Source organism: Saccoglossus kowalevskii, chromosome 14, assembly GCF_978046115.1.
Source record: "Saccoglossus kowalevskii chromosome 14, keSacKowa6.1, whole genome shotgun sequence".
In the NCBI taxonomy this organism is placed as follows: domain Eukaryota; kingdom Metazoa; phylum Hemichordata; class Enteropneusta; family Harrimaniidae; genus Saccoglossus; species Saccoglossus kowalevskii.
In genome coordinates, this window is record NC_140654.1 from 21,979,425 (window position 1) to 21,996,058 (window position 16,634).

Consider the following 16,634-nt stretch of genomic DNA (forward strand, 5'->3'; position numbering starts at 1 on the left):
CACATAGAAATTATGAAATCACAGATTAAAACATTAATAGTTCATGTATGGGTTGATAATAACTCTATAATGTAGGGTACGGGCTTCAATTATTTTGTCTATTTGATTTTATTTTTTATTACTTTTGTTATTAATGCCTTTTTATTTTATTATTTTACTTTGATTTTGAGTCACGCAATTACCAAAACTTCAAAAAACAAATACTAGTCTAAGATAAAAATAAAATAAAATAAATTTACACAAAAAGCCAAAACAAGGATCTTATTTTAATCAGATTGGTAGTGTATCCTGCCAAACGCGATTATTATTTCGACTTGTGATATCGTTGCTTGGAAAAACGCTGGACGGGAATAGCAAAGGACTGGTCCAAGGTATGCACACACGTTGTTTATTGGCTTATTCATAAAAATAAAATAAATGCACAATTAGTTTTTGGAGAAGGGTATAAATTCAATGAAATCTTGTCTCATTTGTGGGAAGTACTTCTCATCCAATCAAAACACCTAGTATCACTCGTCTATTCATTATGTCAGCATCATGAATAAATAATTGATATATCATCATATCTGCATTAGCTGGAAAGCCACACACAACCGTTTTGTACTAACGCCGTCTACTCGGTTTTATCAATGGTCATGTTTGAACACGGGACAAGGGTTATCTCTAGTGACAACTAAGAACATCTCTTTTCGTATAGAGGTCATGACAATACTGTGATGTAGCCTACTTTTATTCTATTTTTATTTGCTTTGTGTATGCGTTGACTTTGAACCTATTCATGATTTTGTAATTACAACACAAATGGCAATGGTATCTCACTGAAAGTTCCCGTGATATTCAAATCATTAAATTACGAATTAAACCGACCCTGCTTATTTAAATAAATGGTTGATGCATTTTTTATTCAAACTCGAACATTTTCTCTATAGATATATTTCTAGACGTTTTTCGACGATTTCCTTATACTATTGGAAACAAATTGTCAAAATAAAATAAATATATTCACCAAAACAATAATTAAGAAGTTATCATCATGAAATGAACAAATCGTATAGGGACCTTCAAAAGTATCTAAATAACGAACATTAACACCGTAGTAGAAGTCATTCGAATGAAAAAAAGGTCTATTTTAATTATCATCAGCTTATTTGCATAATATATAATAGATAATGCGTATGTAAATTAGTCATTTCATTTCATCAACATTCAAATGTCTCTAACGTCTCTGTCAGTGTTAGTCATATCCCTGACACAGGTGGTGATTGCCTGCAGTGTTGAGTCACCTGGCTTTGAATAAAAATAAACCAGTGTACTTTCTTGAACATTCTCCAAATACATTATCAAACTATCTACACGTACCGAATGCTTTTAAGCAAGTCGCACCAAGTTGAATTTTGAGTTCAGCTTGATTATGAAACAAAAAAAAGGCTTAGTCGGAGCTCTGTGCATTCTGTGCATAATAGCAAACTATGTTGAAAACACTGATCATAATAAACGAAAATCACAATGTGCAAAAGCATAGTTATAAATTGTATACACAATCGTTAAAGTACAAGTTCAATTGTACAAGTTTTCAGGCTATTATAACCTGTTTTCTGGCATGGTTTCGGTGATCTCATTGTTCGGATCTGTTTTCGTGTATCCAAGAAGTGACACTGTGCTTCTCTCCCTTTTTATAGCTGAGGTTGTCTCAGTTTCCATCGTCGACAATGGTTCCCCGTTAGCTGAATCTAACTTTTCATCTTTAGATGGCTCTGGTGGTGGTTTGTAAGTTAGAAGACCACCCAGACAACAAAGTACGGCAATACCAGTACCTATAGCTCCGATAACGACAAATTTCAAACCAAACTCGTGGTTATCATATATCCAGCAAGTACCGCTATCTCCACATACCTCTTGCCATAGTAAGCACGAACTGTCAATCACTGCGCCGATAACAATCGGCCCTGGGATAGATCCTGTGAAATGGAATATCTCAATGTCAACGCTAAAATGAAATGAATCGGTCAATACATGAAATATACGATACATTCCGCTGTAACGAATGATTTCTGGACAAATTTCACATTTGTTTCTCGATAACTGATGTAAATGTACTCACCAAAACATCGATAAATAATCGAACACATTCCAAGGGCATGTGACCTCTGCTGATCTGGTACACACCTGAAAATGTGCCCAAAGTTGAAACACATATATGTAACTAACACCTGGCATTTACAATTTTTCAGGCGTCAATCGAAAAATGTGTCTTGACAAGTCTAAGATATTTCGAATCAACATTACACACTGACCTCATTGTCAAAATATTACTTGGGGCCATCAACAAGAACATCATCAGCATAATGAGGAAAAATCCTACAGCGAACACCGGAAGTTGCCAGCAACCATCGTATACGCACTTTCCAGATAGAGCTTCCGGCGAGTCACCACTTTCGTTTTCCGAAAAGATGCAACTGCAGTTGTAATACGTCTAAGAGACACATTTGTACAAATAATTATTAGCTGATTTGAATATATGCTCAAAACTAGTGATTTATATATATTTTATTTATTTGTATATGACACCTCTCAACGCGTGATATTATTATGATAAAGACTTTCCTAAGAGTTGTTGGAGTCGTATACGAATGCTCTTTAGAAGGTAGTTTTAAAATATGTGCATTCCTTGCATTAACGTTATTGCTTTTAGGTAATAGAACTTTTGGAGTAACGTGACTAATCAATATTTAATTGTGTGTATATTATCTATGTTTCGTATACCTACTCCAATCTCACTCTGATTGGTCAAGTGATTCGGTCGCCCTCTTCGGTTTTAAATACCCTACTCCAATCTCACTCTGATTGGTCAAGTGATTCGGTCGCTCTCTTCGGTTTTAAATACCCGGTTTATCATATTTATATGGTTCGAGGCAATGTATCTTATCGTCCCAGATAACTTGAACAGCACACTCCGATTGGCCACTTAATTTGATGGCCATATTGCATTTTTATATTCTGACATTTCTGGTAGTCCAAGCAGACTAAAACTTTCGTGCAGTAACACGAGCATATGGGCTATCAAGCTTGAAAATAAATAATAAAATTTAAGCTTTTACGTAACTTTTGCTGCCATATTTCATTTATCGGAAACCGGTATGTGAGCAGTCACACGGTTTGGTAACCATATTACTTTAACAGAAAATGTCATGAATATTTCGAAACTATATCAGTATATATAGGTCAAATGCATTACTCTTGACAAGCTCTTCACGATATGTCACATGATGCGGTTAGATTGAAAGCAAGAAGGAGGGCAAGTGTTGCTCTGAATTCCAGCTGTCTTAATGCATCTAAAATGTATCATTCTTAAATCCTATCTGTGCCAATAAAATTGTCCATTTTGCATACAGTATGTCATTTGAATGAACGTGAGAAACGCTGATTGAAGCTTCAAGTTTTTATTTTTATTTTATTTTTTATTCATCGGACCTGAAAGTGTAATACATAGCTTGTTTTGTTGAATCAGTTTGAATCAAAATTGTCTTTTTTTGTCCAAGATGACAACTGGTTGCTGCCACTTATGTTCTCTTACGGAATTTATATGTATTATGGTTACTATGTCGACGTTGAAAATGCCTACCTCTCCATCATCCGGGGTATCCAGGCAACCAGCATAACACGCATCAAAATATAGCAGATTATTGGTTCCACAGACTGGATCAAATGTCTCAGTACCAGCACAACCACACACAGAGTTACATGGATGGTTAAGGTTGACTTCGTCAAGATCACTCGTACTGAAAACAATGATGTTTTACTTGTAAAATGACCATAGTGGGGGGGGGGCATATCTCGTAATGGAGAACATCAAGTGTATACAACGTGCACAGCGACAAGAAATTGATGAAAACGATGATATGCCGGAAAGACATCGAACCGGGACACTTGAATCAGGGAAAAGGATTCCCGACTATGAAGTTTAAAAAGAATAAAGGGCGAGGTACTTTCCTTCCCAAACTTAAGGCAAATATGTGTAAAAATAATTGGCAAGTCTGAGGTAGTGGACAGGTGTATATTATGTCCGTCCGAGTCATTTTATGACGCAACTATGGATAGTGCAGAGGCATTTATTTATTTCTCTAGTAATACATTAATACGTGGAAAATCATGAATTGAATATTCGTGGGACTGTGGGTACGTTTGCAAAAGCGATAGAACATTTTGGAAGCGCGTCGGGTACGCTAATATCCCAGCCAATCACAAGTAAACACAGATAATTTAGTCCCGTGACCAGAGAGCGCTTTTCGCGGAATTTCAAGGAGTAAATTTCAATCACTAAGCATTATTTTTCAAGAAAAGAATCTTTATTTGCATTATATAAATTACCAGGTCTAAATATCAGTACTGGTGTGTGCAGCCACAGTCAGCTGGCGCACAAGTGGTGATAACAAAAATACGATATTTACTATATGATTATTAGGAATCTGAAAAAGAGCGTTTCGGTAGAACAGAAGGCGTGATAACGGAAGCGAATGGAACACTATTTGAGAACATATAAAAGTCTCGCGGCTCTATCGCTCTCAGCGAGATCTTGACACCCATTTGCAAACAGGGTATGTACTGGATATTAAGTTTTGTTTTGTGGTACTGTGTTTTTTTAACTTTTAAAATGACAAAAATTACGTCCAAGCCACGGGTAATTACAACAATACTTTGATTTAACCAGTAAGAATAACTCATCTGCAAATTGTTACAGGCTTATCATTTTGTCCCGAAAAATCTCGCGCGAGGTGTATTTAATAATGGAAACGAGCATAAATCATAGTGATATTAAGCAAACTTACTCTGAACTGTTGTACGATGTAATGACGCCCGCTACTTGTTGTTCCGGACATTGTAGAAGAAATATTGGAAACAGACACATCGTTATAAATGATGCAGCTAGGCAGAATCGTGTTGTGCCTATGACTTTCAAGTTGAATTTTTTAATAACCCATCCACCAAGTAAAGTTCCTCCAGCAGCGCCAGGCATGGAAGTCGCAGCTGAAAAATCAAACAAGTTACCTCATTACGCTAAATACGTCGATATAGTTAAGCCAGTAATCAACGAATGAAACAATACATAAACTCACCCAGTATCAGGCCAGCCTGGGACGCTGTAAGACCGAATTGGTTTTCAATAAACTTGACAATAAAAGGAAGGAATCCAACTACCACAAATGTTATAGCTGTTTTACTGGCGGCCATGAAACAATAAAATGGATTCTTGAAAAGCATTTTAGTTGCTGGCCACATGTCTTTCCATCCTTCCCCAAAGTCTGCTCTTGTTTGAAGTAATTCCGTGTCGTCATTGTGATGTGCCTGCGACTGACGTTCATGCTGGATGTGTTTAGTTCCTGGTTAAAACAGATAAAAATAATAAAATCTATGTGATTACCAATACATATATGCGCGTATATACATTTGTTTGTTCGTAATTATGTTCGCATAACACGGTTTGTATTTATAGTTCCACGTGTTGATGATTTACAATTCGATGACGTTTATACTATACCTGGTAATTCTTGAGGAAACGCTCCTACCGGTAAGGATATGAGCCAGGCTAAGATCCATGCTAATATGAATCCGATCCACCAGGCACCAACCCAACTCGGATCTGTATTATCTATCGTCAAACTACAATAAGTGTAAGTAAATATTGACGTGCCAATTGTGATATATAAAAATACAATGAAGGAGTGTGGGAACGATTGGCATGACACGTGCCTACGTTGTTTGCTGCTAGTTAGTTGTCCGTGGCAACTGGTAGACGCCTTGCATTAAACTATTGAAGTATTATAATGAAATAATACGTGGCGGTATAACAGTAATCTGAGGCTTCCAGCAAGCATGCAATTGACACGCTATTTATCCTTAGTTGTATTTAATAATTAAACGCAACACCCTACTTACTCGTCTTGGTGAAGTGGGTCTACATAAATAGTGAGGAAATAGGAACCAACCAGAAATCCAACGGTAGGGCCAAACACGGAGCATGCGCTCAGTATACCTGTAAGCGTAATCACAACTATATTATGCTAATTCATTATAATTAGTGCATATAGAGCATGCGACATAGATTAGAGTAATATAAGATGTATATTATGAAAAGCCCTGACCACTTTCATATTGTTTTTAAAGGGAACCTCAATCCAAACAACATAATGACCCGTAAAGAAAAAGCTCCACAAATGTAGGAGAATGCAATTTACAGTTTTGTTGTATCACTTTTCATTCTCTAGATATTCCACTTTTCATCAGTATTACGTAGTCAGCCATCTTGATTTTCAAGCAAAGGATTATGGGTAAAGTATAACATCATAGAATCTGTTGTCAGAAATTGAGAAAATGATTTCATCTATAACTTCAAAAGTTGAACTTCAAATTGGCTGAAAGTTTAGAAATTGGTAGCATACATGTACTGGTGCCATCCATGCTTATAAAATAGTTGTCATGGAAACATAATCCTTTGCTTAAGAATCAAGATGGCTGACTACTTATTAACGATGAAAAGTTGAATATCTAGAGAATGAAAACTGTCATAAAAAAAGTGTAAATTGCATTCTCCTACATTTGTGGAGCTTTTTCTTTAGGGGTCATTATGTTGTTTGGATTGAGGTTCCCTTTAAGTGTGGGAAACTACCAAAATGTGGTTTCGAGACATACGCAAAATTAACTTCGTTTCCTCGAAAAGTAATAAGCAAGTGCTACACCTTCTCCGGCAAATGAGAAACTCGAATCACATACCTGGACCTTTAGGAAATGGAAATTTGTTTAATTTCATGGAACATGTTAACAAGAAATGACAGACTGATGACCGACAACTTAGCCATTTTAACAACATTGTATTATTCAGGAAACAATAAACTGATAAAATTCCAAATAATCACATTACCAATAGCAAAATGGGAGAAACATATTTGTAACATGTCACTTATGTGAGTTAAAGCGTATTGTATCCAGATCTGAAAGTTTCTAAACTGCTATCTAACATGTCATTTCTAATCTCAGATATCTAAGCTGCCACCGGAATAGTTAAGACCAAAGTTAAAATCATGACATGCTTGTTTACTAGAATAAACACATTCCAAGAAGGTAATAAACATGTTCCTGGTATGTTTGTAACATCTTCATATGGGGAGGGGATGCTCCAAAGACTTACCTAAATACCAAGCCGCTCTTCTGTGAGACGCATTCTCATCAGAAAATGCGTATCCCACCGTATATATAGGTGATGCACCAATTCCATGAAGCACTTGAGCAAATACGAAAACGAAAAAATAATATGACAGGTCTCCCCATTCCTCTTCCTTGCAGTCACTTATTATTTGTGAAGTATTTCTACCAGGCACGCATAGAGTGTCTCCTTCGCCGTACGCAGCGTCGTAATCGTACAAACCAGTAGTAAAGTGTGGGATAGCCCACGTTAAGGATCCACACCCCATGATCACAGCTCCAATGCCAAGTAATTTGGGTTTATTCCTCGTGGCACCGAAGTAAGAGACGAATACAATGAGAACCATGACTGTAAAATCATAGGTGGCCACGATGATTCCTATTGCTGTGCTGGTAAGTCCGAACCGAATCTCAATGCTTGACAAACTCATGTACACGATCCCGTTGATGGCAAACCCCTGTATAAACATCAACGTCCCCAGTATCGTTGTTAACCAGTTTGGAGTTGCGAAACGTTGCATCCATGACGGTCGAAGGTTAAGCCATCCACAAAGTAGTGAATCTGTCTCCATCTGGAAGCTACTTATTTCCGAAGCAACAGAGCCACGCGGGCCTTTGTCAATATTCCCGTTATCCACATTGGCATCTCCGTTCTCACCAATATCCTTTCTCGTCATCTCAGTCTCAAACATTGTTAGTGAGGGACTGAAGTGCAAGAATACATAGTATTAAAGTTGCATGATTAGTATATACACTACAAAAGGTTTATATTGTGAATAGGAAATGAAACTGAGTAAGAATTCAACGTCAGTGAATGACTGCATGGTATACAATACACAAAGTCGTCACTCCATTTGTTATTATATATAACGGATGACAGAATAGGTAAATGTTGCATACTGTTTTTGTGTTTTGTTTTCTAGTTCTAGTTCGCTTTCTAGTTCGCTTTTAATCGAACGCAACGAACAGTGTAGCGCCCTCAGCACTACTCCCTTGCAAGACAAACATTCGTACAGTGCTCAATTAGCGCTTTTGTGTCTAAAAGGCGTCACTTCACGTACAAGAATCTACCAAGCTATTTTGTCCTCCGTTGTAAGACTCGGGGACGATTCTCTTATGCGAAATGTATGAACAATCAATGCGTCAATTCGTTGTGAAAAGAGGGAGGGAGGGAATGGTGTAGGTGCACCGTCGGTGAAGCTATATATACATTGCGTATGTATTATTCACACAAAGCATGACAGGGTCTACGTGTCATCGACGGTTTAATGTTCTGATAACCGAGATGAGGCGAGGCAATACTTTTGTACCATGAACGCATGTAATAAAGATTAAGGCAGGTGACAAAACCGATAATATGCGCACGTTCATATAGCAATATAATTTATGAAAAATACTTGATTTGAACTATCCTAGTTTATAAGACATATAAATGTGGCTTTCTATTTTTCAATTTAGTCTACGCAATAGGGATGGACGCTGAAGGCTGCAGTATAGAAAAACAATTGTACCATGGTATCTGTTAACATTTGACAGTTTTGAGATAACGACTGACATGACAATGTCAAACACGGGTAGTACCCTGGTCAGGATTGAGAAACAATTTGGGCATAATATCCAACAACGCCTGGCATATTATCAGCCGAATCCCATTGTTCTACTTTGTATTACATTAATTAACCCCTGACCATGCAGATTTCCAGCAGCTAATCCTGACAATTATCTTGTGGGAATTATCCGCTATCTCATATGATCACAAATAAGTCAAACAGTCATTACTTCATTACACATTTATCGTGTCAAATATAACCGTACGTTGTTGAGAAACACGTGAATGTACAAACCTGGAGTTTCACAGAAGAACCAGAGATATTGACGTAGTGTACTCATCGATGTCTGTGTTTGGACACGTGGTTTGTACCAGTAAAGGATGACACGCGTGATATGAGGGTTCAGAGGTTAATAATCGTTTCATCACTGCCGTGGTCAACAAACTATCCCAGCGACCTATACTACTAGTACTTGCTATCATTAACTTGTGTTAAATCACAACCGAGATCGCGGCGCGGCGTGTTTGATATGAGTTCCATGCGACGTAAACAACGCATGCACAAACACACTCCTCTAAAGCACGCCGGGGAATCTGCATTCTATGTTGAACGTTTGTTTGGTCATCTCTGTGGCTGCAAGTAACATATCTCATGATGATTGAAACTATTTATAGTTAGAAATTAGTGAATATCATATCAAATCCCCTAAAATAAGACTGATATCATCTTTCAACTAACTCATACCAGCTTACTCATTTTTGTTCTCACTATTCTGTCAAAGCAAGAATAACGAACCTGTAAATTATCTTTGGATGTAGCGTAATAATTTTAACAGTTTTTGCGGGTATTTGGGGACCACCAATATCAAGAAATAATAACACACCTTACATACGTGTATCAAATCCATTTTTTACAGGAGTTCATTGTGCTGATTGTCTGGCGTGTTACACGAGTTCATTTAATATACGTATGCTGCTCAATAAACGTTACTATAAGAATATTATCTACGACAACAAATTAGACGCGTTTGTTTAAATAAGACCACTCAAACATACCTCCATATCTCTAACTCTTAATATATAATCTATTTACGCGCTATTATCAGTGAGTTGAGGGTACAATATAAATTAGCTACACAAAGTGTGTAACCATCATAACATTCTGACAATCCTGGTCTGTTCGCCATATATTTGAAACTGAACTTGACAACACCGACGTGCCTACTACTAAGGATGTAATTTAAATAAAGAACAGTGGCCTTCGTGCGAGAATTTGGGGAAGGCGAGCAGCAGGGCGCCTCCCTTTCGGCTGGGAAAAAACGACAAGTCAATTGACAAACCCAGGGCATGTCATGAGGAGATTTTCAAAAGCGCCCCTCACCCGTTAGAACATTTCTGAATCCATCAGTGTATGACTAAACGGTACAATTGAAGTTAATACCAAGCTACTTAATTGCACCAGGTTGGCTAACCAAACCTACACCTAAATGACAGGCAAATCAAAGAGCAGCTTATTTCGTAGCAGGTTAGTACGAATTACCAAAGTCTGCCTTGTATCTATGGAAGTATGACGTACATGTGTTTATATGTATTTTCTCATCACAAACAACTATTTTCATTTTTCCACAATCGATAAACTGTCCTCCCGTGAATTACCGAAATTAGCAAGTTGCACTTCATCCGGGCCCGTCTTACCGAATGTCCATGTCGGAAATTACTCGCTGCCTTTTGTGTCGCCAATGCGTCACTTCTCCATAGTAGTCAACGCATTAATTGTTTCGGAGGGTTCCGTCATTTGATGACACAGCTATGCAACTATTGTAATCACTCGGTGGCTCACATATACCCCCAAAATAGGCAAACCAGTTTGGTCCACAAAATAAATCAGCTGCTTTCCCAAACAGAGTCTGCCACCTGTAGCTGAGTAGCCAGTAGCCAGTCTGATTTGCCTTGTTCGTGTTCTCTGATGAATCAAGTTTTCCAAATTCGTCATACAGCGCGCATTTGAAAACAAACAGCGCGTTTCAGAGGCTTTGTACTATTTTAATGGTCTTGGTATTGAATTTAGAAAAAGATCTCGTGATATGTGCTCGTATTGCATCAACTGCGATTATAATGAATTTTAAACGAAAGCCATCACCATTAATATTCCATTCAGACTAGGTCTGTCCCTAACGAAACGTGATAAAATCGCTATCGCATTTGTTTGTATGTTCATTGACATTGTTGTTATTAATTCTCGATAATATATACCAAAAAAAAACATTCTTATGTTGGACAAACTGTTAGTTCACGTTCCACTGCCTTCTCCATTTGCGGTTACACCTTGTCATTTATAGCCTTAATTTTTAATTAAACGAAAGCATCAATACATGTGTCGTTAGTGTGCGCTATTATTGCGTCAACGAATTCAAAAATGCCTTTGTGCAATGTCGGGATTCTTGTGACGCAAACGAGCTTCAAAACGTTCGGTGTATAAACTGGTGTAGTCAATGTAATTTTCATAAATCGTTTCCTGAAATCATACTCGTAAATTTCACGGCCGTTTTTATAGGAGGAAACAATAAAAAAAAATAATGGAAACAACTGCAACGACATGTTCTGGTCGCGACCGGAGTAAAATCAAATGAATCCCGTAACTTGCATTTTACCATTTGAGATACCGTGATCGTGAATAATATATGCTTGTTATCAAATTGCTTTTATTTTGTGCATGATAGATTTTATATAATCACAAAAGATCTATTTTTGGAGAGAAAGAGTGATTGGTGAAAAACATACACGAAGAATGTGTCGCATAAAATGTGTATATTTCATACGGTTCTTGATATATCATATTGTCATTTAGACACAAAACTAAGCCAGTTTTTGAAAGTTGTCGATTTAGTATCAATATATTTTATTCATTATCTATGGGGTTATATATGAGAAAACCATAATAGTTTTGTACCCTTATTTAATCATGATATCCTCATGAATTAAAGAGGAACTCGTCCAATCACGAAAATGATATCACGGCACTGATATGTTGGTATAATAATATTATGCATAAATATGCAGATTAAGAAGAATACTATCATGCGTGAAAACAATTATTTCTAGCAAAATTCAGATTTGTTCATAGCATCGACCGACCATTGGTTGAAATATTTTCTTATCATAGCCATGTAGCCTTTGTTACACAGAGCGCCATCAGTATCACGTGTGTGATGTTAACAATAAATTTGAGGGCGTCATTACACGTCGGTAAACATGAACATGTACGTTTGCTTTGATCTAATTACAACACGCGTTTGAACTGCTCTCATAACTGAGGGAAAATCGCCGAAGGCTCAACAGCAAATTACCAACGTACTCGAATCAGGTTCATTCGTAGTTGAAACGACCATTTACTTGTGCCAATGCTAATATGGCAACACTGGTGTACTGCTGTTGAATCACTTTGAATCGTGTATTAATTAATTCGGCAATATTGAAAAATATTTCGTGATAACCCTTTCTTTTTTTGAAGAAAATGACACGTAACGAAACGAACCGTTGAAACAATACCCTGAATATTGCCACGTTACTGAGAAACGTAGTATCTGTATATTTATATCATACTGTCTTTTTTAAAAAATAAAATTAAAATTGAAAACAGAAGTAAATTATGAACGACTGTTCAGGTTTCATTAAATAAATAATAAATAATAAATTTGGGAATTATTAGTAATAAGTAATTATTGTCTATATATTGGTTCAATCAAACAGCGTTATGAATCCGATTTATGTAAATGGGATGGATGTGTTTAAGATGAAATGCATACATGGTAGCCATGCGTATGACAGAGACAATCTAACTTTGAAACCCCGTAAACGAGAATTTACCTAAATCATTTACTTATATAAATATAAAGAGTTTCGTGTCATATTTTTTTTTTGGGGGGGGGTCATTTGTCTAGTTAATAACAGTTCGCATCAATATACTGTGCGTCAGCCTCATTTTTTTCCATAGCAGAAATCATCGCAGTGTGTGAGTGGGCGGACGACGACCTAATATAATAATACCCATTCTGACAAACGTATCAGGGAAACACGGCGATATTCTTGACTCGCTCGTCATTATGAATCAGGTATAAACAGAAAACTGTTCATGCGTCGGGTTATTTTAGTTTATTGCAATTTTATAACTCTGAAAATATAAATTCAACAAATGTTTTGCTATTTGTCGTGATCAAAATACGACACAGAGAATTGTGACTGTCACACGCATTGTGACTTTGTGTTATCTGAGACTGGATTTTAAGGGTGGGAGTTTTTTTGAATAATAAGAGCGTGTTATCCGTCTATAGTTACATTGCTTCTCTATGAAAAGATTATACAGTGCATGGCGTATACGTGGATAAGCTGTCGGGTTCGAATTTATAACAAGGCTGATGGTAGCGTCTCTTGGGTATGGCTCTCAGACAGTCTCAGTGACAGGTCTGAGTCTTGTATTTGTGCAATCGACGTTTTGTCTTCACAAAACTATGAACCATGAGAATAGTTTTTTTTTTATAATGATGCTTATTTCAAGTGGTTGGAACACACACCAACGATATCGCCGTTGGGGGCACAATACCAGATGTAAAATATTCATGTTTGTCATTTATAACGTCATACAATTCAACATACATAGGTTAATATTTCCTTCTTTATTATAATATCGTCAATTTAGAGCAATTGTGTTTTTTTCCAATCGGAGTTTGGCATTAAACCATCCAAAATTGTCAACAAAAATAATGATTAGACCCATTTCTGTGGTGGCCGAACCATGTTTTGTTTTACATCGAGGGATATCGACAACTAATTTACACCGAACATTTAATACCGTAAAAACTAACCCAGAAACCAATGTTGTATCGTAAGTTACTGTAAGACCGGATATAGCATTGAGCGTTGTGTTGTATAGCTTATTATTCTTTCAAACAAACGTATACGGTCCTTAATTGAGCTATTTTTTTGGCTGTTTATATATTTTTATATATATATATTTGTAATCCTTACAACACACATGGTGAAGTAGTTGATATCAGTGTTTTCAGGATCCTCGTATCATATTCTTGTATCATTGTTCATAACTTACTTAAACACTTTTTTTATAGTTTACTCTCTGTATTACATGTTCTATTCGAGTCGACAGCAAAATACACCTGTTTCATTGATTGGTTAATAGTTGGGTGAAATGTCGTTCGAAGATACTTTACTTAGTTCCAAAACGAAAAACTGTAAAAAAAAATTGTGTATTTCGATTAATTCCTATAGGGTAATAAAAATTAAAATCGTTACTGTGGAATTCGTTGGATGATCGGATTTCAACAATATCACTTAATTCGTCTCGGTTTAATAGTAAATTATTCGAGGGGAACTAACAGTTTTGTTATTTGGATCTTTTAGAATCATGTCACTCGAAGCCCTATTCTTATGTCATGCTACCCTAGATTAATACCACGTACGAGTATCTAGTCTTTGGTAACGTAGACACAATCAATTTCGATTTCTTTTTTTAATATATTCAATTTCCTTCTTTGGAATTTCAGAAATGTCATCCGTTAAGCTGATATTGGATATATATGTATTGCCATGTTCTTTTTTTAGATTACATCATATAGTAATGTTGTAGGAGCTGAATTGCATAGACGGCAGTATGCAGTGTATTGGCGCCAATTGTACCGTTCTATATATTGCTCTAGAAATAGACAAAGAATATAATAAAACACTGGAATTTATTAGTATGACGGGGAATGAATTCAATGAAGCGATTCAAAATACCTGACCAGTATAAAATATATAAATTTGTTTTCACTCTACTATCAGAGTGGAAAGGCATATATCAACTACCAAGTGTATGTACACCCTGATGTCTGTTTTATTAGTATGTCTATTGTATTGTGGATAGGTTGGTGAATAGACATACAGTTTGGCTTAATGACTGACTGGTTGATGATACTCCAAAATAATGCCGAGTAATATAATGGACTGAATCAACGGATATTAATAACGTTTCATTGTACACGACCTTAGGCGATTCAATTAAGTGTACTCTTGTTCAATTATTAGCAAGCTTTTTTATTATTTATGTTTCTATCGGAATATTAACATCAAAGACCCATTCTCGAATTACGTAAAATATATCTACAGAACGGTAGCGGGAAATTGTCTGTAATTGTGATATTAGATAGTTTTACGTTGGGTAGTTAATGATAATGTATGTCATTATTCAAATTACTAGCAATAGAATGTTATTATTTACCAATTTCCTTTTTTCAATCAGTTATAATCGCCATCAGATTCCATCATTTCGACACCACCAACTGATCAGTCTGTTATTTTGGGGTTACGTCATTTATTCACAGAAAGCGACTGCTACGACAATTTTGAATACTAATCGTCACACGAGACACGATGGGTTGTCACGTGATTACTACCTTATATACAATATAACAATGTGATAAAAATGTAACTACTAACTTCTAAGTCTACAATCTCGGTCGTGGATACTGGTATGCTATGTGCATTTCGTTAGAAGCGTTTTAAAAAAATAATTGTAATCGACTCAATAATCTAAGTATAAATTGTACAACGAGAGGATTAATCTACATAATCCCCTGTGCTCAGATGTAGGTAATGATTTTGCAAAGAATACCTACCGCGAGATTTTGACTACACTATTAGCCAATACCATTTACTATAACCTTATATTGAACCCGTCATCTAGCTTTCTTCGCAATGTGTTTTTTTTTATTTCTTTTTTTTTTATTGTAGCATAATCGACATCAAACCGTACTCGACTATATGTACATTGTCTTTAAAAATGCCTAAAACTAATAATTGTTTTTTAGACAAGGTTTATGTTATTATTCAAATTATTCTAATTAATATAAGCTCTTCTACATTCGTCAATCTAATTAGATCAAAGTCTTCATTCAGTGTTGAATCGTTTTATAAGATTCTAAACGATAACTTAACTCCAACATGACGTAATTTTATTCAAGTCCTGCTATATCTACAGTTGAAAATGGTGACGAAAATAAATTTACCATTTACCGGGAGTAAATGTAATATCCTGTGAATTTGAATGTCTATATTTATTGTTATGAGTCTTTGTCCGAAAGGTGAACTAATTGCCGTCACCTCACAGCTTACTCATCAACTAAGCAATTACAATTTATAAAATGTTAGGATATACGTTTTCATAGTCTCATCAAATCCGGATAATAATTTCGCAATGCATACCTCTACAAACGCACGTTCTCATTAATTCTAGCTATGACAGGAATAAAATATTCTGCCTTCTATTGAATTTTGTTGTTGTCCCATTATCAACAACGACCCTTCGTCGAACTATGTGAACCCAATCTACAGACTGTCAGCGAGCACTGCTCCCTGCTTCTATTAAGAATCCCCAATGTTGGAGATTTCGCTATTATTTAAGAACAGTAGTGAATCTGTGTTATTCTTCCACAGTCAATCAAACCGAATTAAATCAAATCAAATCAAATCAAAGTCAGTCTTCTGTTGGTATTAGGTATTTTAGATGTTTAACGCAAACCCCACCCTTGAATGACGGATTTACCGTTTTTTATATAATTAATAGTGGTAACGGGAAGATATTTATGTACATTGGTATGGTTATATGCATTACTTTTTATGAGCGCTTGCTAAAATATTGAAGCACTAGCCTTCAACTCCACAATCGACTAATCAGACAGTTCAAAGTTCAAACCCCGATTCGTCTTAACAATTCTGTCTGATGTGATTAAGAATTTTGAAAACGCGCTATTTTGAATAAATCACGGATATAATAATAATTTCCCCGACACTATTTAGTGTGATGCATCATTATGAATATTAACATATGATGTACAAT

General features: G+C 36.0%; 1 protein-coding gene across 1 annotated transcript; it reads right to left on the bottom strand.

Annotated features, from left to right (window-relative positions):
* Nucleotides 1-1,581: 1,581 nt before the first annotated feature.
* LOC100368108 (solute carrier organic anion transporter family member 4C1-like) lies at nucleotides 1,582-7,889 on the bottom strand. The gene is given in 9 exon segments (XM_085507533.1): nucleotides 1,582-1,958; nucleotides 2,102-2,166; nucleotides 2,295-2,473; nucleotides 3,623-3,773; nucleotides 4,797-5,025; nucleotides 5,115-5,378; nucleotides 5,537-5,658; nucleotides 5,935-6,031; nucleotides 7,184-7,889. Coding segments are annotated over 9 exon segments (2,190 nt in total).
* Between the last annotated feature and the right edge of the window lie 8,745 nt (nucleotides 7,890-16,634).